The sequence below is a fragment of the Homarus americanus genome, unplaced genomic scaffold, assembly GCF_018991925.1.
Source record: "Homarus americanus isolate GMGI-L3 unplaced genomic scaffold, GMGI_Hamer_2.0 scaffold7968, whole genome shotgun sequence".
Lineage (NCBI taxonomy): Eukaryota > Metazoa > Arthropoda > Malacostraca > Decapoda > Nephropidae > Homarus > Homarus americanus.
The window spans coordinates 1-24916 of record NW_024729865.1 but is presented as its reverse complement, the minus strand read 5'-3'; the positions used below and the strand labels follow the sequence as shown (position 1 = coordinate 24916).

At 47.0% G+C, this 24916-nt stretch overlaps 1 protein-coding gene across 2 annotated transcripts in view; it reads right to left on the bottom strand.

Annotated features, from left to right (window-relative positions):
• Nucleotides 1–17977, bottom strand: part of LOC121866850 (pleckstrin homology domain-containing family G member 5-like) — a 117718-nt gene extending 99741 nt beyond the window's left edge. The window contains exons 1-4 of one of the 2 annotated variants that reach the window (XM_042366590.1): nucleotides 17870–17977; nucleotides 15382–16245; nucleotides 13850–13997; nucleotides 12642–12714 (exon numbers count right to left, since the gene is read on the bottom strand). In XM_042366590.1, the coding sequence (XP_042222524.1) occupies nucleotides 12642–12714; nucleotides 13850–13997; nucleotides 15382–16189 (1029 nt within the window). In that variant the 5' untranslated portion in view covers nucleotides 16190–16245; nucleotides 17870–17977. Of the gene's footprint in view, nucleotides 1–12641; nucleotides 12715–13849; nucleotides 13998–15381; nucleotides 16309–17869 lie in introns of both variants that reach the window. The other variant, XM_042366588.1, reaches the window with a different exon arrangement.
• Nucleotides 17978–24916: the final 6939 nt, after the last annotated feature.

Genomic DNA, 24916 nt, shown 5'->3' with positions numbered 1-24916 from the left:
CCCTCTTTGACCTTTAACCCCTCCCCTCCTTGACCTTTAACCCCTCCCTGTCCTCCTTGACCTTTAACCCTCCCCTCCTTGACCTTTAACCCCTCCCCTCCTTGACCTTTAACCCCTCCCCTGTCCTCCTTGACCCTTAACCCCTCCCGACCTCCCTCCCCTGTCCTCCTTGACCTTCAACCCTCCCTCCCTGACCTTTAACCCCTCCCCCCGACCCTTAACCCCTCCCTCCTTGACCTCCCCTCCCTCCCCGACCCTAACCCTCCGTCCCTTCCCTAACTTCCCGCACCCACCAACCCCAACCTACACCCCTGCAGACCAGACGCAACACACAAGAAGTCTATGGGGAGGGGAGTGGTAGGGAGGGAGAAATCATCATCCTGACAATGCCCCTCCAGAATAGCCTTGTCAATACTGTTATCTTCCTACCCTCCCCTTCCTTCCCTCCTCCCTTCCTTCTCATAGCCCTCCTCCCTTCCTTCTCTACCCCTCCCCTTCCTTCCCCTACCCCTCCCCCCCTTCTTCCCCTTCTCCTTCCTTCTCTACCCCTCCTCCCCTTCCTTCTCATACCCCTCCTCCCTTCCTTCTCTACCCCTCCCCCTTCCTTCCCTAACCCTCCTCCCTTCCTTCCCCTCCTCCCCTCCTTCTCTTCCTTCCCACCCCTCCTCCCTTCCTTCCCTCCTCCTTCCTTCCTTCCCCTCCTTCCCCCTCCCCTTCCTTCCCCTCCCCTCCTCCCTTCCTTCTCCTCCCCTCCTCCCTTCCTTCTCTACCCCTCCCCCTTGCCCCTTCCTTCCCCTCCTCCCTTCCTTCTCTACCCCTCCCCTCCTCCCCTTCCTTCCCTTCTCCCTTCCTTCTCTACCCCTCCCCTTCCCCTTCCTTCCCCTCCTTCCTTCTCTACCCCTCCCCTTCCCCCTTCCTTCCCCTCCTTCCCTTCCTTCCCCTCCTCCCTTCCTTCCCCTACCCATCCTCCCCTTCCCTAGCCTACTGGTATCTCGAGACACACACACACACATCTTACAGCTGGGGGTAGTTAGTCTCACCCTATCAACCACGCCTACGTTGTTGGGGGAAACTGATGGAGGGAGGGAAGGGAGAATCCTAGGACATTGGCCTTACAGCGCCCTGTCTGTCTGTCTGCCTGTCTGCCTGTCTGTCTGTCTGTCTGTCGAATTACTAGTGTCTTGTATTGTGGGTGACGGGAAAATATGCTCTCTCTCTCTCTCTCTCTCTCTCTCTCTCTCTCTCTCTCTCTCTCTCATGTACACTAACAATATATTATACACTAGACACAGGTGAATTACTACACCTTCCCAGGTAAGTTATTAAGACCTTGATTACTACACACTAATTACTTTACCTGTCGTTAATTAGCACCAATTAAAAGGTGTATTAAGTACAACTGTAATTAAGGTAAACAGGTGTTGACTACATCTCCTGCTCAAACAACGACACTGAACTATGTATACTAACTGAAGAATACTATGTATACTACTGTATCGCTCTTCAGTATACTACAGTACACTTCCCATCCTCCTCCTCCTGCTGTACCCCTCTTCCTTCTCCTGTACCCCTCCTCCTCCTCCTGTACCCCTCTTCCTCCTCCTGTACCCCTCTTCCTCCTCCTGTACCCTCTTCCCTCTTCCTCCTCTATACCCCTCTTCCTCCTTCTTACCCTCTTCCTCCTCCTGCCCTCTTCCCCCTCCTCCTCCTCCTGTACCCCTCTTCCTCCTCCTGTACCCCTCTTCCTCCTCCACGATATCCAGACACAATACGGATGACTATTTTTTCCCAATATTAATATCTTTACGCAATCACATTAGGCGTTCTCTTCATCCTCCCCTTCTCTCCCCCCCACCCCTCTGTTCTTCCTCCTCCTATCTCTCTTTCTCTAGCCCTGCTCCTTCTCTCTTTCTCTACCCTTCCTCCTTCTCTCTCCCTCCTCCTCCAAGTGACTCCTAACCTCCACCTCAAACCAATACACTTTCTCTGCCTCGATTGTCACCCAAATGTAATCTCAAGCGTGGCCGCGGCGAGGCTCAGTGTGTGAACCACGGATATATTTCCAGTCGTTATTTCTATTGGTGGTCGGTTACATACAATATTCCCCCGAGTGGCAGGTGTTGGGAGGTGGGAGGAGGAGGGTGAGAATAAGGGGGTGGGAGATAAGAGGTGGGGGTGGGAGGATAAGGGGTGGGGATAAGGGGAGATGATAAGGGGGGGGGTAAGGACCACACCATTGTTCTCACACGCCACACTACCTCTGAAAATAATCTGATGAGCTCACAGAGTTTTTAAGCGTCGGCACAAAAAATACAGTTTACGACTAAACAAAATAAAGCTCTAAGGAGCCAGTGGAAGGATTACTAACCTAACCTAACCTGACCTGACGTGACCTCACCACAGTACAGACAAAACCTAATCTAATCTAACCTGACCTGACCTGACCTGACCTAACCTATTCAATTGCATAATGGGTCCCTTTGAGATTGGGGCCAATTTGACTAGTCACTGATGTCAGCTCGCCGTCAGATTCCCTTTGGGGACGTCAGCAGCCATCACACAGTGGATCTACTCGTTAGCTCTCGGCTTTAAAGATTAGTGATCAACCACTGTAATCTGATGAGTGTCAGTCGCAGGGCCTTCAAGACTGGTGACCGTCAACCGAAGGACCCTGGAAGTCTTGGGACTGTCAGCCAAGAACCTTAAAGGCTTGGAACTGTCAGCCAAGGACCCTGGAAGTCTTGGGACTGTTAGCCAAGGACCTGAAAGTCTTGGGACTGTCAGCCAAAGACCCTGAAGGCCTTGGGACTGTCAGCCAAGGACTCTGGAAGCCTTGGGACTGTCAGCCAAGGACCTGAAAGTCTTGGGACTGTCAGCCAAAAACCCTGAAAGCCTTGGGACTGTCAGTCAAGGACTCTGGAAGCCTTGGGACTGTCAGCCAAGGACCCTGGAAGCCTCGGAACTGTCAGCCAAGGATTCTGGAAGCCTTGGGACTGTCGGCCAAGGACCCTGGAAGCCTTGAGACTGTCAGCCAAGGACCAGAATGTCTTAGAACTGTTAGCCAAAACCCTGAAAGCCTTGGGACTGTCAGTCAAGGACTCTGGAAGCCTTGGGACTGTCAGCCAAGGACCCTGGAAGCCTCGGGACTGTCAGCCAAGGATTCTGGAAGCCTTGGGACTGTCGGCCAAGGACCCTGGAAGCCTTGAGACTGTCAGCCAAGGACCAGAAAGTCTTAGAACTGTCAGCCAAGGACCAGAAAGTCTTAGGACTGTCAGCCAAGGACCAGAAAGTCTTAGGACTGTCAGTCAATGACCAGAAAGTCTTAGGACTGTCAGCCAAGGACCAGAAAGTCTTAGGACTGTCAGCCAAGGACCAAAAAGTCTTAGGACTGTCGGCCAAGGACCAGAAAATCTTAGAACTGTCAGCCAAGGACCAGAACGTCTTAGGACTGTCAGCCAAGGACCAGAAAGTCTTAGGACTGTCAGCCAAGGACCAGAACGTCTTAGGACTGTCAGCCAAGGACCTTGGCACTACAGTAACTACAATATACTTGAGGAACACCTACGTCCAGGTCGATGATGAGGGAGGGAGGTGAGAAGAGCGCCGACGACCACAACACAACACTGTCCAGCCTGTAGGAGGGCGAGACGGGGAACACTGGCGACGAGGCCCCTGAGCGAGGGGTCAGAGCCGAGATGAAGGGTCCCAGGGCGCAACATGGCGACGAGGGACGTGTTGAGGGCCCTGAAGATGGCCTCGACAGGGACAACAAGGGTGAGGTAGGGCGCGACTTGGTGGGGGAACGATCGTCTTTAGTAGGGGATCGGTCAAGGCGCTCCAGTTTGATAGAGGCGCTAGTGTTGTTGGTCTTGTCCTTGCCGGGCGGGGACTTGTCACGCCTCGGGGAGAAGGTGGTGGACCTGTCCTTGGCGGGGGAGGGCGCCCGGGAGCGGGAGCGGCGCCCCCAGTCCCACCAGGCACTGCCCTCCCCGCCACCTCTCTCCTTCGTCGCCGGGGAAATTTTGCCCGAGCGTCGACAGTTCCAGGAGAGGGCTCGACGATGGTGGCCCTCCATGCCCCGCTGTACCTTAGCCTCCCATCACCTCCGTCAGGGGGCACCAGGACATCATACCCTCCACCACACCGTCAACAGCAGCATGAAGAACCACACCTTTAGGGCATCATTAAAACCTCATCTCCTTGTTTACGTCCATACAACACTCCTGCCTCCGGGTAATACAGGACTTGATCCTCACTCGTGCTAAGAACCACCAGCTGCGGGCACTGTCTCAAGTACTGACAGTCGAGGCCTTTATCTTTACCTGTCTGGTCTCAAGGTGCTTAAAGTGGCTTCCAAGAATGTTCACGACAGGTAAATGGCTGAAACACATGAGGGTAGACGGTGACCTCTTCTCACACAACACACAGGCGTCGTCTTTACTGCTGCCGTCTTACTCTTGAAAATAAAGTCCTCACGATTTTCAATAAGTTGCTCCTCTATAAGTCACTGACCTGTCACAGTACGAACAGACAGACAGACAGACACACGCTACACCTTATATGCTCCCGTCTGGTTTTCTGTTTAAAACACTTATTCAACAGAGAGACAGACAGACAGTGAGATAGGCCGTGAAGAGTAACCTCATCACCACAACGTCTTTATGGAGGTGATCCTTGTCATCACCCAACACTGTGGCCACCTTGTCACTGCTCACTTCACCACTACCCAACACCTTGATCCCGATAACCAAAGGATTAATATTATTACACGATGCTCCTCTATGTTCCTCACACTTACTAAACAAACACAAGATTTACATAATAAGATTAGTCTATTGTTCTTTGTTAGGGTAATGTATGGTCAACCACCGATCAAGCCCACGCCCTCCCAGAACACAGAGGGGGAAAAAAAAAGTCTACAATTTCACGTCTTATTTCGCTAAAAGCCAACACTAAAATCCTTCAGATCCATCACTATCATGTTTTTATTTCACTACGCAAATCCCCTCGGGAAACGATCGATTTTCAGCGTGACATTTGCGTATACGCCGGACACACATAAGACACACAAGGGATAAGAGAACGTGGGGAGCGACGCGGTCCTTACTCCTCGACGTCCACCAAAACACTGATCTCATTTTCCTGAATCCCGACGTCGTCCACCCCACCACCACCACCATCAGACGCATCAGAGAAAACGGAAACTCGAATACCTCTTTTTTTTCCCTCATGGGTTGAATAATGTAGAGGGGAAAAAAATGTTTAAACTCAGGGATAAAATAGATTCTCGTTCATTATGTTGACGAGGGAAATACTGTGAGATGACCGAGTGTGTAAGAGAATAGATGGCGCTCTGGGGGTAAGAATCCTATCCCTGTCTATCTCTGTCTATCTCTGTCTATCTGTCTGTCTATCTATTGAGGAAAGGAACGTGATTACGGACAGATTGCATAATCAAAGAGCAGCGGAACAGATGAAGAAAATCCAGAGGTGAAGACAGAAAGTTTAACGAAGGAACGGATGAGAGGTTAATCATTTTGGCATTAATGTGGGGTAGAGGTTGAAGGAGGGGGGAGGGGGCAGTAATGGGGGTAGTAAAGGGGGTTGGTGTACACATCCACCCCCATCACACACACACACACACACACACACACACACACACACACACACCACAATTCTGAACATCAAAGGTCAACAAATCCTCTTTCGTAAACTCACCATATCGACCTTCCTCCCTCCATTACTTACACCCCTTTCCCTTCTTCCCCCCCCCCTCTAGTTTCCTCCCCTACTTCCCTCCATTCCTTACCCCTTCTCTATTCCTTCCTCTCTCCTTCAATTCTCTCTATCTCAATGTTTATTTGTTTCCCATCCACCCCAAATCTCTCTCTCTCTCTCTCTCTCTCTCTCTCTCTCTCTCATCAGTCACCAAACACATGACTTTTATTCCTTAGTCCTTAAAAAGATGTTTTTCTCTTTTCCCCCAAAACTGAAGCGAAATGAATTTGACGAAGATTTTTCCCCCATCTGTGGAAATGAAAGTTCGCTTCGGCGCTGTGAGCGGAAATGAGAGAGAGAGAGAGAGAGAGAGGGGGGGGGGAAGGGGGAATACACCCTCTGTGTGGTGGTTATATCAGCGTCTTGTATCCGGGTATACTAATGGAGGAATATATCAGATGGTTGACTAATATTTAGCTTAGAGTTTTTCCTTCAGGCGAGGGAAAAATGGGAGCGAATGAGGGAACATGGTAGTATATCTTGATGTGGTATACTGACTGTTGCCTAGAGGAGCTATGTGATATATGGTGTATACAAGTGTATGATACACCCCACACTTACAACACTCATACACTACACCACACAACGTTTACAACAATATTATGAGCCTGATTGACATTATTAAAGATCTAACCCTTCCAGATGTAATTAATGTAGATAATTGACAGATAATTACATTATTATAACGAGCGTTGGCACCAGTTGTGATGTCATAATTAATATGATTAGTATAATAGTTTTGATCTTTATGTCTGTTTGTTTGTTTGCATGTGTACACACAGGGTGGTGTAATGCGTCTAGTGTGGCAGCATTATGTTAGTGTGAAGGTGCAAGCACTGCTTGCTCCCTCTTGCTTTCAGCTGTCGCCGCTGACTAGCCCTCGTGGTGAACAGGGAAGCAACTTACACAAGTCTTCCCCTGCCAGTACACAGCCTCTTCACCATCAAGACTCTTGCTGTGCCTCCTCGTGGCAACACACGGTAACTGGGAGCCTCGTGGGCCCAGGCTAGACCATTAGAGGATCTCAGAGCAGCAGTGGGCCCCAGAGGGATGGCACATAGGCCCACTGGCATGTGGACACGTCCTGGCGCCTACCAACCACCGCCCCGCTGCCTTGTGGATTAACCTTGGTAGGTATAAGGCTACGGGAGTAAACCACGAAAGAAAAATCTGCGGTGGAGCCCCGCATCAGGCAGACATGCTTACAGAGCTCCAACAAGACCCCAACGGCGGAAGAGGTGCCAACCATGGGAACCCAACGACTACACCGGCGGACGAAGGCAATGCCTGATGGACAGGCTACCAAGGTGAAACCCAACAAACTAGGCTAGCGGCAGTCCATTGCAACTCTCCCTCTCCGTAGTCGTTGCACCACTGGATCAGGAAAAGGGAGAGCCAAGATGTGTGGTTGCAGCCTGTGCTCTTGCCTCACCACATAAATAAAACTCACACACAGCCATCACCCAGCTCATCATACCTCTCATCATCATCATCATCAAAACCCCTATACCCCCAAAAGTCCTTTGGCGACGGACGAGTGGCGACGGGGACAGGCAGAGATCACTGCCGGGAGTCTCTAGTCACAACTCTGCTCATGGACGGCACAGATAAGATGGTCGTTTATGCACTGGGATCTAGGCAGCAGTGCAATCCGGTCCTGTCTGTGCGACTGAGCAGCCCTTACGAGGAGCCACTCTGCTCACCCCACATGGGGAGGGGCTAGAAAAGGTGCCCTAAACATAGTCTGCCTAAAGAACCAACCTTACTGGGCAACCACACCCAGTAAGGTCATCCCTTTGCGGTCAAAAACACAATCATATTCACAGATCCAAACAAAAACAAACTATACAACCTCTTATGGTCGCTGCATTAGAGATCGGTCAGACTGTGGCAACTACCACGGGATGTCGCTGCTGTCCGTAGCTGGCAAGATTATCGCCCGAGTCCTCCTAAACAGACTTCTTCCTGAGGCGGAAAACTTCCACCCAGAATCTCAATGTGGCTTTAGAGCATCACGTGGCACCACTGACATGATCTCTGCTGCCCGCCAGATACAGGAAAAGTGCAGAGAACAGCGTCGTGAACTGTACATGACTTTCATCGACCTAACCAAGATCTTCAACTCTGTCCACAGGGAAGCCCTCTGGCGGACCCTCAGCCGTTTTGGCTGCCCACCATAATTCATCGCCATTGTGAAGCAACTCCACGATGGCATGAACGGCAATGTCCTGCACAATGGCACCCAGTCTGAGTTCTTCCCCATCCAAACAGGGGTTAAACAAGGGTGTGTACTGGCACCAACTCTCTTTTCCATTTTCTTGGCCGTCTTCCTTACTCGTGCCAGTGCCAATTTAGCCGGCGGGGTGGACATCCAGTACCGGATGATGGGTCTTTTCAACATAAGACGACTCCAGGCAGGAACAAAGGTGAACTTCAGTATGCAGACGACCTCACCTTTGTTGCTCACACTGAACGCGACCTACAGGAGATCCTGAACACCTACACAGGTGTGTATGCACACTTCGGCCTTGAGGTGAATGTACGTAAGACTCGGATTCTCTTTCAGCCTGCCCCTGGTTCAGCCACACCTCCACCATCCATCCAGCTTAACGGTACCACCCTCTCTAATGTTACCCACGTTGGGTATCTCAGCTCCCACTTGTCCACCACCGCAGACATCGATGAAGAGATTCAACATCGGATCAGATGTGCATCTCAAGACTTTGGCAGACTCCGTACCCGTGTCTTCAGCTGTAGGGAGCTGAAATTATCTACAAAGTTTCACGTATATCGAGCAGTGGTCTTCCCCACCCTGCTATATGGTAGCACATGAAGGCACTTGAAAACTTTCACCAACGTAGTCTACGTTCCATCCTCCGAGTTCGCTGGGAAGACAAGAGAACAAATGCCAGTATTCTTGCTGACACCAACTGTAGGAGCATCGAGGCTACCATTATCCATGAACAACTACGTTCGACTGGCCATGTTACCCGCATGGGCGACAGTAGACTGCCAAAGCAGCTACTTTACAGTCACCTAACGAATAGTAAACGTAACGCCGGCGGGCAACTGAAAAGGTATAAGGATAGTCTTAAGACAAACCTGAAAAAGTGCCTAATCGACTCCCTCACCTGGGAGACGATTACTCCACACCGTAACGCATGGAGGAGCACCACACAAGAAGGTGTCAATACTTTCGAGTTAGCCCGACTGCATACCGAGGCAGACAAGCGTCAACGCCGGAAAGATGCTGCCGCCACCCCTCCCGCACTAAATGTAGCCCTCCACGCGTGCAACATCTGTGGACGACTCTGCCGGTCCCGTATCGGCCTCTTTAGTCACCTCAGAACTCACCAACCTAGGTGACATCCTTAATAACTCATATCATTGTATCATAGCTGGATGATCGTCAAACTTGAATCCGAGTAACAGCAAAGTAGTAATAATAATACTAGTATGTATATTATATAGATGTGTATATATGCATTAATAGTATAACATATATGAAGGTAGTATAACAAAATATAACAATAATAATGCCAGCACGGACAATCAACATCGCCTGGCGTTTCATCATCACAGAATATCACCCTATTGGAAGCTGCTACGCCAGACGCATGTTCGTTCGTCCTCTGCCTACAGTGTGGAGGAGATTTACTTGGACACGTTCAGTCTGTCTGTCTCTCATTCCCTGTCTCTCTGTCTGCCTGTCTGTATCTTTCTCTCCCCTCCGCTCTGTCTCTCTCCCCCTTCCCCCTGTCACTCTCTGTCTGTCTATCTGCATCTCCCTCGTTTATCTATTCAAACTCTCTATATATTTTCTCTCTCTCTTTCTCATTCATCACAGCTGCTATCAATCCATCAATCACTTCCTTCAGATCAATCACCAAACTCTTCCAGAAATCCTCACTCACTCACTCACTCACTCACTCAAACTTCTGAGAATTTAGTTGACAAAAAGATGAAAATTGAGAGAAAATCTTTAATCCTAACACCAAAGTCATTAGCAGTGGGTAACCCTGTGAAGTGGGATTAGAAAGTTTGATGTGGGGATTAGAAAGTTTGATGTGGGATTAGAAAGTTTGATGTGGGATTAGAAAGTTGTATGTGGGATTAGAAAGTTTGATGTGGGATTAGAAAGTTTGATGTGGGATTAGAAAGTTTGATGTGGGATTAGAAAGTTTGATGTGGGATTAGAAAGTTTTATGTGGGATTAGAAAGTTTGATGTGGGATTAGAAAGTTCCATCATCACCACTAATGCTACAACTACTACTTTCACAACAACTATCACCACAATCTCTGCCATCACAACTACTATAAAACACCACCACAATCATCGCAACAGCAACCAATTACCACTACCACTACTACCACCACTACCACCATCTCCACCCCAAAAACCAAAACCAATAATCCACCAGCACCCAACATTAAAACAACAGCCGAGTAAGGGAGGGAATTCCCCGTATAATCAACTGACAGAACCAAAACAAAGAACAGCTGATTAAAACAACAGACGGGAATATTTTAACTCTAATCTTTGTCAGTCTTTTCATGAGGATGGTTTTAATTCTTTCAGGATGGTGGTTTAACTCTTTAGGGATGATGGTTTAACTCTATGAGGAAGAAGGTTTAAACCCCTCGTTTTCAAAGGGTTAAACCTCTTGTACAAATATCAACCCCACTCAAACATTTATTATTATTATTATTATTATTATTATTATTATTATTATTATTATTATTATTATCATCATCAATCCTCGCCTTCTCCATCTATCTCCACAGTTATCGGGTCCTATACTTCCTCCCATCTTTATCACTCTCTCCCATATCCCTCCATCATCATCACCTATCCCTCTCCTCTCCTTCCTGTTATCGAGTTGATTCTTTATTTTATCTCCTGTCGTTACATCAGGGTTGGAAAGATGTCTGGGAGTCAGGTGTTAGGGGGTCAAGTATCAGGTATTAGGGGTCAGGTATTAGGGGTAACATGTATCAGGTATTAGGGGATCAAGTATCAGGTATCAAGGGGTCATGTATCAGGAGCTCAAGTATCAGGTATTAGGGGGGTCAGGTATTAGGGGTAACATGTATCAGGTATTAGGGGATCAAGTATCAGGTATCAAGGGGTCATGTATCAGGAGCTCAAGTATCAGGTATTAGGGGGGTCAGGTATCAGGTATCAGAGGTTCAAGTATGAGGTATGAAGGAGAGGAAGGTGACTCCTATAATGACGGGGTGGGGCAGCAATGGTCGTCTTTCCTTATCAATCACATCTTTTAAAATTAAACCTAAATATAGATTCTGCCTTCACCACTTGAGGCTGATCAAGGGAGGGACGGGAGGGGGGGAAGGGGCAGGGAGGAAGGGGATGGTGGAGAGGAGGGAGTGAGGCAAAAGGAGGGAGGCGCCCATTAACCTGTGAGGCGTTACGTAGAAACAAACAAAAGTAAACAATTTATATTCTAGTTTTCCCCCTACAGATATTTTCTAATTACAATCTAAACACACTTTATCCGAGACACACTGTTTATAAGTGTTGCAAGTTACACCTGAATCACACCCATAAGTGTTACAATGATGCAACACACTCAATGCTGCAACACACTCAACGCTGCAACACACTCAATGCTGCAACACATTCAACGCTGCAACACACTCAATGCTGCAACACACTCAACGCTGCAACACACTCAATGCTGCAACACACTCAACGCTGCAACACACTCAACGCTGCAACACACTGATTGACGGTCAAAATTGCCTTACATTCTCTTGGACATTTAGAGTACGGTGTGCCGAGTTTCTTTATAATCGATCCCGCCCGGCCGCCCGCCAGCCACCCATCCATCCGCCCGCCCACCACCTGCCCCTCCGCCAGTTAAGGTAAAAGCACTTACAGGTTAAAAAGTTACTGGTAAACAAGGTACTACAGTAAAATACAACATGTATAACAAGTACTACAGGTAAACTACAGGTAAACAAGGTACTATAAACAAGGTACTACAGGTAAACAAGGTACTACATAAGTAAACAAGGTACCAATAGGTAAAAGGTACTACTAAGGTAAACAAGGTACTACAGGTAAACAAGGTACAAGGTAATACAGGTAAACAAGGTACTGCAAACAAGGTACTACAGTAATTAAGGTATATCAGTTACTTACAGGTAAACAAAACAAGGTATTACAGGTAAACAAGGTTGAACTGGCCCTTTAACCGTTGTTTCTTAATGAGTTAATGGGGCTGGAACATGTAAAAGTATATAGGGTTTTAGTAACCAAACCCAATTGCCTGTTATCTATTTATTGAGGAACTATCTCAGATACAGTTCCAAGAGTATCTCACCGTAACTTAATCACTGTAGCTATGAGTGTTACCATGAGGACGGAGGCTATGTTAAAGAGCTCTTCTAAATACGTCCGGTTGGTGTGAGGTGTTGAGTGACAATCCCATAATACCCGTCAAGGGAGAACGGTAATATACGTCCTCCCTCGAGGGAAGACGGAACCATCCACGATGGCTCTCAATAACGTCTTCCTCTCGTCAAGAATATCAAACAACTGCCGCAAGAGGTGGCCAGAGAGCCGGCTACTTAATGCTTAACTCAGCACTAAGTGACACGACTTCCCGTGGGCACACCTTATCACGTGCTCTGAACATGCTACCTCATAGCTAGTGGGAAGTTACAGAGGGATGACAGAGTATATAAATCAAATGTAATTAACCCATTTATATAATTCTTTTGCCTATAAGACAGGGGCTATTACAAGGTACTCAAAGGTAAACAAAAGGTACTCAAAGGTAAACAAAAGGTACTCAAAGGTAAACAAAAGGTACTCAAAGGTAAACAAGGTACTCACATCTTTGGGTGTCCGGTAATAGGCTCGTCGTCTCTTTAACTTTGTCTTCTTTGTTTTGTCGGATCGTTTATTCCTGAAACAACAACAACAATAATAATCTGTTACTGACACAAACAACAACAACAACAACAGTCTGTTAGTGACAAACAAAAACAATAGTCTATGTAAAAGTAAACAAAATTATTATCAGTACAACATTAGAAAAACAACAGATTCTAATTTAATGGCAAATGATCTAATCTTTCTCATCCGTGTGTGTGTGTGTGTGTGTGTGTGTGTGTGCGTGTGTGTGTGTGTGTGTGCAGGAAGTACCATTAGGGCCAGGATGTCCATATATGGCAATAATATCCTAAGCCGCGGTGCCAAGGTCATGGGAGGGAGGGAAGGAGGGAGTGGAGGAGAGGAGGAGATGAAGGGAAGGAGGGAATAAGTGGGGGGAGGAAGGGGAGAAAAAAGGGAAAAGTGAAGGAAAGAAAGGAGAAAACGGAGAGAGAAGAAAGGAAGGAAGCAATAAATGGGGAAGGAAAGAATGGAGGAAATGAGGAAGTGGGGAAAGGAGGAAAATGAAGGATAGGTGGGGGTTGTCAGCGTCGGGGAGAGGGTGCATTAAAGAAACACGTCATATTAATTTACAAGAAATCCACAACATTTACAAGACTTTTATGACACCTAATGACATGGCTTAAAACTCACCAACTAACAGCATTAGAAGTTTAATTGGCCATATGAGAGTAATTAAGGAGGTCAAGGGTCATTAGGCTCGGTAATTAAGAGGATATTCTCGCTCAAATGATCAAATTACATGAAAATACTTCCATACAACCAATGGGTAGATAATAATAATAATAATAATAATAATAATAATAATAATAATAATAATAATAATAATAATAATAATAATAATAATAATAAATAAATAAAAATAATAAATAATAATAATAAATTTCAATACTAATGGCTAGTTTAGGTTAGGTTAGAACTGGAGCCAAATTGACCTACAAACACTGTAACCAATTGTCAAGAGAGAGAGAGAGAGAGAGAGAGAAAGAGAGAGAGAGAGAGATGAACACAGCCAAAAGACAAAACACGAGGTACAGACAGACAATTTACAAAGAAAGAAAGAGAAAGAAAAAAGACAATATAGACAGACAGACAGACAGCCACAGACAGCCACAGACAGACAGCCACAGACAGACAGAGGTACTCACGTGGGCTTGAGCAGGTTCTCGTGGTCGTAGTGTATGTCAGCAGGGGATGGGTCGTGGTGTTGGGTCGTAGAGTCGTCCTCATAATCAGACAACTGGTTGATGTGGGGCAGAGAGAAGGCACTCGAAACGGCTGGTTGGGCTGCCAAACCTGGAATGATGGGAATGACTGGAATGAAAATGTGGAAATTAATGGGAATGGTGGGAATGACTGGAATGAAAATATGGAAATTAATGGGAATGGTGGGAATGACTGGAATGAAAATGTGGATATTAATGAGAATGGCTGAAATAAAAATGTGTAAATTAATGGGAATGGCTGGAATGAAAATGTGGAAATTAATGGGAATGGTGGGAATGAATAGAATGGGAATATGGAAACCAGGAAATTATTCGAACGGGAATGGTGGAAATGACTCGAATGGGAATGTGAAAACGATAATTGGAATGCGGGAATGACTGGAATGCAAATGACTGGAATAGGAATACTGGAATCGCAGGAATGAAGACATAACGACTAAAACAACCTGGAATTATACTTGGAATCACTGGAATGGCGAGGAAGCATATTTACATCAGGTTAGGTTAGGTTAGGATTAGGTTAGGTTAGGTTAAAACTAACTTAGGTTAACGTTATACCCGATTGGTTTACTGTCAATCTGAAATATAAATAAACATTAAAATAATAAACATGAGAGAGAGAGAGAGAGAGAGTAGGAGTATATATAGGAGAACTATATGTGGCCCGTGAGGAAATGTTCTTGCTGGGGGTGATCTGGTACTGGGAGCTGAATGATAGGAACAACAAGTGTCGCTCGTACCACAAGACTACTGTAGTAAGGACAAAGTTTAACCTGTGAATATAATAACGTAGTACTATATCACTAACCCCGTGCATTGTGTTTATTTTAAAGGGAGTAAATAGAGGTGAAGGGATATTAATGAGGAGAGATGAAGGTAAGAGGGCCAGGTGAAGGTAGGAGTGGCCAGGTGAGGGTAGGAGGGGCCAGGTGAGGGTAGGAGGGGTCAGGTGAAGGTAGGAGGGCCAGGTGAAGGTAGGCGGCTAGTAGCGTAGGGAGGGCCAGGTGAAGGTAGGAGTGGCTAGTAAGGTGGGGGCCAGGTGAAGGTAGGATTGGCCAGGTGAAGGTGGGAGTGGCCAAGTGAAGGCAGAGAGACTGGGATGGATAAATGATAAAAGCAAATTCGATTGGCAAAGATCATCCGGAAATAATTAGAGTGGATGGTCGTAGTCACCAGCCCTCAATGTGATTGATTGTAAATAACTTTCTCACTTAACCTCACCTAACCATTTAGAATTATGCTCCAATACTATTGGGTTGGGTTGGGTTGGGTTGGGTTGGGTTGGGCTTGGGCTGGGCTGGGTTGGCTGGGTTGGGCGGTGGGTGCTGGGTTGGGTTGGGTTGGGTTGGGCTGGGTTGGGTTGGGCTGGGTTGGGTTGGGTTGGGATCCCTACTAGTACTGAGACACCATTCGGCCCGCCACCAATAATCATGATCCGGGAACGACCGTTTTACCTAATGACTTCGTGGACCACCTCAGTCTGGAGCGTAGAAAGTATTTGGACACTCCATGATTCCGCCGCCTCACAGTAGAGAACTTTTGGCCGCCCCCAGAGAAGATTTGCTCTCTAGAGTGTGTGGGCGTGACATCAGCGGAAGAGTAATCGGTAGAGGTGGCGTCCGTCGGGGTGATATCCTCGTCATCGTTCGTGGAGTAATCGTCATGGTCCGTGTCATTATCGTCCTTTGATTCGTCAAGGTTTTCGTCCTCACCCACAGAGTCTCCCCTGGGGATCCCGTCCACGTAGATCTGGACGTTCTCCCTACCAGCTGATCTTCCCCCTAGGGACTTGCAGGAATGGGTCGATGTTTTCCTCTGCTTGAAATAGGACTTCTCTGACTTCAGGACTTCTAACTCCCTTTCATTCAGCGTCCGCGGCCTCCCAGAGTTACGGTGACAACCTTCAACTTTATATTTTACAGATTTCTTCCTGTACACCTCCCGAGATGTGGTCTTCTCATGCCCACCAGATTCTATTTCATACACTGTTTTGGTTCTTTCCGTGTTGAGGCTCAGGTTGGAGAAGGCCCCGTGGATTGAAAGTTTCTTCTGGTGTTCTCGTCGTTGGGAGTAGAGTTCTCCATCTGATGTCCTCCTGCGTATTGAGAACGTCTCTTTCTTCTTGGTCTTCTCGCTGTCTTCACTCCCCTCCTGGTCGAAGTCGTACTGATTAGCGACCACCAAGTCCAAAGCCTCGGGTTCAGAACTGAGTTTACGTTTATTCTTGCGGCTCTTGAAGAGTTTTTTTCTAAATCGATCCATTTCGAAGTGAGTCAGGGAAGCGCTCGGTCACCACTAGCTATCAAGACCGTTCTCTTCTGAAAACATAAACCTGCGAGTGTGTTTGCTCGGTCACCACTAGCTATCACGACCGTTCTCTTCTGAAAACATAAACCTGCGAGTGTGTTTGCTAGTATATAAACCAGCACAGAAATTACAAAAAATATTCGATATTTTTTTTTTATTCTACCGCAGCTGAGAAATAATCGCATAAGATAGAGTCTCACGTGCAGTTTGGAAGCCATTTTGGTCATCATTTTGCCACACTAACTAGGAATGAGAATCTCGGAGAATCTGTTCCTTAGAATCATGTTATCAAATACAACTGACCGACAACACCACCGAAGCTTAAAGAGTTACAGTTATATAAACATTCAAGAAATAATTATACACGGTCTCTCCCTCCCTTCCTCCCTCCGTCTCTCTCCCTCCCTCCCATCTCTACGTCCCTCCTATACCTCCCCTTCATTCATATATCCTATCCTTCTTACATCCCTCCCTTCCCCACCCCCCTTCCCTCTCTCCCCTCCACCCCTCTACCAACAAACCAAATTAGACAAGTCCTCGGTGTTGCTGTTCCGTTTTCTATGACACACTATTTTTTTTTACTCTCGCTTCTTAAAAATTACTTACAAATTTATTTAACCCAACTTGGAATCTGTTCGCGCCTTTTTTTTTTTATTTATTTTTTGGAGCTGGTTTATTACGTCATGTTCGCGCCAAATTTATTATTATTGCCAGGATAATATTAATGATAACTGATATGAGAAAATTTATGTATATGTACTGTACGTTGATGATAGCTTATTATAGTAACTTAATTAACTCACTCACTCACTCACTCTCTCTCTCTCTCTCTCTCTCTCTCTCTCAGGAAGACGGTCCATCGTGTGAACAACGTCTCAGAATTAATGACTCGTTCTTGTGATCTGAGTCAACTCACGTTCACGATCGTCGCTCCTCACGTCCCCGAATTTACACCTACACGTTACTAGACTAAGACGTTCATGTCCTTAAGGTGATACGTACATGCATAGGGCCTATACATATACGTGTATACATATGCACACCAGTTCTACGCACACATGCACACACAAAGCCAAAAAACAGTTTGTTTCATTATCAATAAATTATTATGACTGACTTTACTATTCGCCTGAATCACCACTTCACCTTATGTTCAGTGATTCTGTCAGATTACGAATCACTCGGAATCACTAATTCAGCTCTAAAGATTCACCATAAAACACCACTATAAGAATCACCATCATGTTAATATTTCAATTTCACTGAATCACTTGAAGAAAGATTCACATAGATGCTAACAAAAAAAGAATCTGCCTTTTGAAATTCCTCACTCAGAATCGGCAGAAGATGAGAGAGAGAGAGAGAGAGAGAGAGAGAGAGAGAGAGAGAGAGAGAGAGAGAGAGAGAGAAATCTTCGCCATTTTACACTTCGATCAGCACCACAATCACAGAATCGTTAACAAAACACTAAAACAACAAACACGCAACACTACATCTTGATCCCTCATTGGGCTCTCTTATCTGTTGTTACGAGTCCAGATTCTCCACTTGAGGACACGGGAGGAAGCGATAATCTCCATAATAACTAACCACACGTGTTATCTCTGACTGTTCTCTCTCACTGGTATCACTCACGAGTTCTCCAAATAGAGATTCCACATATTTGAGTTGTGATTCTAATCTTCCTAACGAGAGACGACGAGAATCACAGAGTAGATGTTACTGAGGCCAAGCATCGGGCGCTTTACCAGCCAGACTTGTTGATATGAAGACAGAAAGGAAGTCGTGTCCGGAGGCGAGGGCGAGACCACGGCATCGTCTTCGTCTTGCCGCCACTGTTGCACTTGATAACGAACGAGTTGATGAGGGATTTGACGCAAGTGTAACTAAATTAAGGCCCTTGGCTACACTGTGATCAAGTTAGATGTATTATAGTGTATACTGACACGCACTCATGTATACTGACACGCACTCAACAACACACACACACACACCCCCCCTCCCCCTCCCACGCACACACCCAAACACACTCACACTCAAGCAGGTAACACTCAACTCATTAAGATCGTCACTATACCAACCACTCAGGTTTTATTACAACTCACTATACGCAACATATATCACTATATCACCATGGCAACGATCTATCAGTGACTTCCCTTTAAGGCCAGTGACAGACGGTGACACTTACGATGACAGTGACAGTAATGACGGCGAGTGACAGTAAGTGACAGTGAAAGTAACAATGACAGACGGTGACAGTGATGGTGACAGTGACGGTGAGAGACAACAATGACAGTGACGGTGACAGTGACGGTGAGAGACAGTGACACACCCTGAGCCCTCCCTTACCTCAGGCACTTCCCATCAACACAAACAAAAGAAACATACAACAAAAATTTCCCTAAGGATTATCGTCTAGGGAGGGAGAGTGAGGGAGAGGGGGAGGGAGAGTGAGGGAGGGGAGGAGAGCAAGGGAGAGGGGGGGAGGGGAGAGGGGAGGGAAAGAGGGAGAGGGGGAGGGAAAGTGGAGGAGAGGGGGAGGAGAATAAGGAGAGGGGAGGGAGGAGCAAGGGAGAGGGGGAGGGAGAGCAAGGGAGAGGGGGAGGAGAGCAAGGAGAGGGGAGGGAGAGCAAGGGGAGAGGGGAGGGAGAGCAAAGGAGAAGGGGAGGGGAGAGGTGGGGAGAATGGAGAGAGGGGGAGGGGAGAATGAGGAGAAGGAGAGAGGGGAGGGAGAATAAGAGAGGGGGGAGGGAGAATAAGAGAGAGAGAGAGAGAGAGAGAGAGAGAGAGAGAGAGAGAGAGAGAGAGAGAGAGAGAGAGAGAGAGAGAGAGAGAGAGAGAGAGAGAGAGGAGGAGGGAGAGTGAGGGAGGAGGAGGGAGAGTGAGGGAGGAGAAGAGAGAGATGGGGAGAAGAGTGAGAGAGGGGGAGGAAGAGTGAGAGAGTGAGTGAGTGAGTGAGGGAGAAGAGGAGGAAAAGATGCCTGAACTTTGAGAAATCTTCAATCATTTCGCAAGACCACATAGTTGGCGGACGTTGTGTCATAGCCTCTTATATACACTGTACATGATAGTGTTTAGTGCTGGGTGTTACTGTTTAGTGCTGGGTGTTAGTGTTTAGTGCTGGGTGTTAGTGTTTAGTGCTGGGTGTTAGTGTTTAGTGCTGGGTGTTAGTGTATATAGTGCTGGGTGTTAGTGTTTAGTGCTGGGTGTTAGTAAGTAAAAGGTGTTAGTGTTTAGTGCTGGGTGTTAGTGTTTAGTGCTGTGTTAGTGTTTAGTGCTGGTGTTAGTGTTTTAGTGTGCTGGGTGGCAGTGCTTAGTGCTGTGTTAGTGTTTAGTGCTGGGTGTTAGTGTTTAGTGCTAAAAGTAGTGTTTAGTGCTAAAAGTTAGTGTTTAGTGTGGCTGTGTTAGTGCTGGGTGTTAGTGTTTAGTGCTGGGTGTTAGTGCTGGGTGTTATGTTTAGTGCTGGGTGTTAGGTGTTTAGTGCTGGGTGTGTTAGTGCTGTGTTAGTGCTGGTGTTAGTGCTAGTGCTGGGTGTTACTGTTTAGTGCTGGGTGTTAGTGTTTAGTGCTGGGTGTTAGTGTTTAGTGCTGGGTGTGTTACTGTTTAGTGCTGGGTGTTAGTGTTTAGTGCTGGGTGTTAGTGTTTAGTGCTGGGTGTTAGTGTTTAGTGCTGGGTGTTAGTGTTTAGTGCTGGGTGTTAGTGTTTAGTGCTGGGTGTTAGTGTTTAGTGCTGGGTGTTAGTGTTTAGTGCTGGGAAAACTAAGAAAACATTAGAATCATTAATAAATATATTCTTCATCTCGCAGCTAAAAATTACCTTACAAGCTACAAATCCTCAAATAAATAAATAAACTCTGTTGGTCAATACATCCCAACAACCACCAAAATATTACAGAAAAAAAATTACAGTTATTACAAGGCCACCATCACGCATTACACACACATTACATAACATCAAGTATTTAAAGCTGTGTATAGGGAACAATTACTAGAGCGCTCATCGTCCAAATAATTCAGTTAATTCAAAATATTTCTGCTGTTGATTCATGTAATAATTTTCCTTATAATCATGTGTTAAAAAATTATTAAATTAATTTATGTAATGGTGGTGGTGGTGGTGATGATGGTGGTGACGATGGTGGTGGTGGTGGTGGTGACGATGGTGGAGAAGATGGTGGTGGTGGTGACGATGGTGGTGACGATGGTGGTGGTGGTGACGATGGTGGTGGTGGTGGTGGTGACGATGGTGGTGGTGGTGGTGGTGACGATGGTGGTGGTGGTGGGTTGAGCAACAGACGGGGGTGTCCAGCTAGCTAGCGGATGTGTCCTCAATGTGGAGTCGCATCACCTTCTACCACCACCACCACCCGTCACCACTATCACCACCACTATCGTCCCCACCACCACCCGTCACCACCACTATCGTCCCCACCACGATGTTGTAACCGTTGGATTAAGATAAAGAGATAAATATACTCGGGGAGGAAAAGGTCGGATCCCTTACCAACTGAAGCAGCGTCGACCCCTTATGGTACAAAACAACACCGGCACCAGATGAGTCAGGGCGAGTCAGTTCAGAGACTCCTAGAGACTCATACCCGTGACTCAGTTTCACTACAGGGAGCAAACTTTTGTCCCTAGCTACACCTGTCAGTCAAGCACATGTGAACAAAACTAAATGTGGAATCTGCGGCCGGACATATGACCACATTCACCAACCTCTATGTACAAACTTAAACAATGTACTGTTATAACCTGAGCCACGGGGGTTATTTATACTGACCCTTTGTGAACTCTATCCTGTAATCCTACCGCTCACAGGATGGGTATGGGGTGCACAATAAACTAGCCGATGTAAGTGGCAAAAAAAAAAAAAATTTCCTCCAACCACCACTTAGTACCATCACCACCGCCTCCACCAATCACCAGCAAGCCACGATACACAGGCAAGCGCGCTGATAGGCTGAGTGACGGGCAGGGTGAGTGACGGGCAGGGTGAGTGATAGGAAGGTAGGTGAGTACTGAGTAAGTAGGTGAGAGAGAGAAGGGTATGGTCACACACAAGACCAGCAGAAAGAAACACGGCTCTCTCTCTCTCTCTCTCTCTCTCTCTCTCTCTCTCTCTCTCCTCATTATTATTATTATTATCATCATTATTTTTACTATTACTCCGGCTTGTGGTTCTTATCTGTCCTCTATTGTTTGTGATGATTTATACACGTAATGCTGTATTGGGAACAGGGGGTGGGGGGGTAGGTTAATGGTGATAATAACCAATGATAACATCAATAACACCGACGTAACGACCATAATAACGGATAACAAGAACACAATAAGAGTAATGGTCGGGAGTTTATAGAAGGTAGAGTAAGGAGACCGCAGTGACGAGGAGGAGGAGGAGGAGGGACAAGCAACTGGCATGATGTGTTCTCAGGTAGAGTATTTTACACTGATAACTTATCACAGGAAGTGGCCGCCAGTGTGTGTGTGTGTGTGTGTGTGTGTGTGTGTGTATTTCAGGAAGACAGTCATATTAGGTTAAAGTTGACTCACTGACGGATGTTCGAACTTTACTCTCTCTCTCTCTCTCTCTCTCTCTCTCTCTCTCTCTCTCTCTCTCTCTCTCTCTCTCTCTCTCTCTCTCTCTCTCTCTCTCTCTCTCCTCACCAGCAATATCAACGTCGTCGTCTTTGGCAAAGTGTGATGATCACCAGGTACCTAGGGGTCTTGTACTCGTCAGGGGGTCTTGTACTCGTCGGGGTCTTATACTCGTCAGGGTGTTACCTCGTCGAAGTGTTGTACTCGTCAGGGGGTGTTGTACTCGTCGGGGTCTTGTATCGTCAGGAAGTCTTGTACTCGTCGAAGTCGTGTACTCGTCGGGGAGTCTTGTATGCTCGTCAGTCTTAGGTCTTGTACTCGTCAGAGTCTTGTACTCGTCAGGGTTATAAGTCTTGTACTCGTCAGAGTCTTGCACTCGTCAGGGTCTTGCACTCGTCAGGGGTCGTGCACTCGTCGGGGGTCGTGCACTCTCGTCAGGGGAGTCGTGCACTCGTCAGGGGTCTGCACTCGTCGAAGGGAGTCTTGCACTCGTCAGGGTCTTGCACTCGTCGGGGTCTTGCACTCGTCAGGGGTCTTGCACTCGTCAGGGGTCTCAGTCCTTGCACTCGTCATCTTGCACTCGTCAGAATCGTGTACTCGTCGGGGTCGTGTACTCGTCGAGTCGTGTACTCGTCGGGCTCGTCGGGGGTCTTGTACTCGTCGGGGGTCTTGTACTCGTCGGGGGTCATGTACTCGTCATCGTCACAGTCGGCCTCCTTAAAGGGAGTCTTGATGCAGCTGCTGATGAAGGAAAACATTTCAAGACCTCCAGATGACCTCCAAATGACCTCCAGGTTGACCTCCAGGTTGACCTCCAGATGACCTCCAGGTTGACCTCCAGATGACCTCCAGGTTGACCTCCAGGTTGACCTCCAGGTTTGACCTCCAGGTTTGACCTCCAGGTTTGACCTCCACGGTTCTCGTCCTCAAAATGGGGCGGTTTTCTTTCAATATCCAGAGGTATTTCTCCTATTTGACCGGTTTTCGTCCTACACCGATTGATTTTTTGTCCATAGTCGAGCGATTACACTGTTAATTCGTCACTTCTTCTCTGCAGTCACCATTAAGACACTAAATATGTATCCAGCACCTTAAAAATGGTATGTGTCCCTCCCTAGAAACCATATTGTATGTGTCCGTATGTATAGCGCTGCAGGTATCATTTTTAGCCCTCTTAGTTATGTTTCCCCTCTATGTATACTTTTGTAGCGGCGGTTCTTGAGGTATATGTATCACTAGTATGTATATATGTATCACGAATATGTATCAAGATAGTCGCAGTCCGTTTTATCAACAGGAATCACACTTGTTTTCTTTCACCGACACTAGATCAGTGTCCCAGTGTCTTAATGTAAAACCACTTCCAAAAGAGTCACTCCTCTACCCCACCAGCGGCCAAAAGAGTCACTCCTCTACCCCACCAGCGGCCAAAAGAGTCACTCCTCTACCCCACCAGCGGCCAAAAGAGTCACTCCTCTACCCCACCAGCGGCCAAAAGAGTCACTCCTCTACCCCACCAGCGGCCAAAAAGAGTCACCCTTCCACTCCCCACCTAGCGGCCAGAAAGAGTCACTCCCTCCACTCCCACCAGCGGCCAAAGAGTCACCCCCACCCCAGCACCGCGCGTCAAAGAGTCACCCTCTACCCCACCAGTGCGGCCAAAAGAGTCACCCTCTCACCCCACCAGCGGCCAAAAGAGTCACTCCTCTACCCCACCATGGGCCAAAGAGTCATCACCTCTACTCCCCCACCAGCGGCCAAAGAGTCACCTCCACCCCACCAGCGCGGCCAAAGAGTCACCTCATTCCCCACCAGCGCGGCCAAAAGAGTCACTCCTTCTACCCCACCAGCGGCCAAAGAGTCACCTCCACCAGCGGCCACAAAAGAGCCACTCCCCACCCACCAGCGGCCAAAAGAGCTCCTCTACCCCACCAGCAAGGCCAAAGAGTCACTCCCCACCCCAATTAGGCCAAGAGTCACCTCTACCACCAGCGGCCAAAGAGTCACTCCTTACTCCCGCACCAGCGGCTGTAAAAGAGAGTCACCTCACCCCCACCAGCGGCCAAAGAACGTGTTGAGTCTCTGAATGAAGGGCGACAACTGAGGCAGGAAGTCATCATGCATAAGCAAGCACACAGCCTATCAATTACCAGGACGATAAAACAAAAAAATTAAATTAATATCACTGATGTCATTACCTACAGGACGAAAACAGATTAAGAGAGAGGGGAGAGAGATAAGAGTGAGAGAATATATACATAAAAGGTGATTAGATAAATAAAATACATTTAGAATATAAGATCTGTCCTCTGTTGTGCTTTCGGACGAATCATAGAGAGACAACAATGATGAATTTTGTCACACAGGATGATGAAGATAAGAGGATATATCACTTGTGTTCTGTCCTGTGATAAACAGTATCTCAACTAACACGAAATGGATAAGAGAGAGAGAGAGAGAGACTAGGTCACAACACCCCGCCTTACTAAAGGACACATTGTCTTCTCTTCCCGATAACGAAACAAACAATAAAACGGGACGCCCTTGACCCATAAACCCCGCCCCTCGTCTATAGCAACAAATAGCTGATTGGTTCCCCTAAGCATCTTAACCCCCCCACTGGACTGCGCGTGTATAAACGGGTATTTATATCAACCTTTTATTATAAACATTTAAAACAAATTCTAACACCTTCTCTGACGTGCTAATGCCTTGAAATCATTTGCAATTTGATATATCAGATATTTAACATTATTCTAGATAACAACCGGTCAACTGGCCAATTGTGAACAAATTTAGTACGAATTTTCGATGAATCAATCAGCTGTTAGTGTTGAAGAGGGGCGTGGATTACGGGCCAGGTTAGCGTGGAGACACCATGGTTATCTCTTGCCGATAACAATAAAAACGGGATATCTCTGTTATTATCTCCTAATGACAAACTAAAACAGGTGAAGCTGACCACCTTAACGCACCTTCCCTTCAGTACAGGTTATATGACATAGGTGACACGAGCCACTGTGTCAGGAGGTCGATGAAGGGGCGGCACACAGGGGCGTGACACAGGGGCGTGACACAGGGC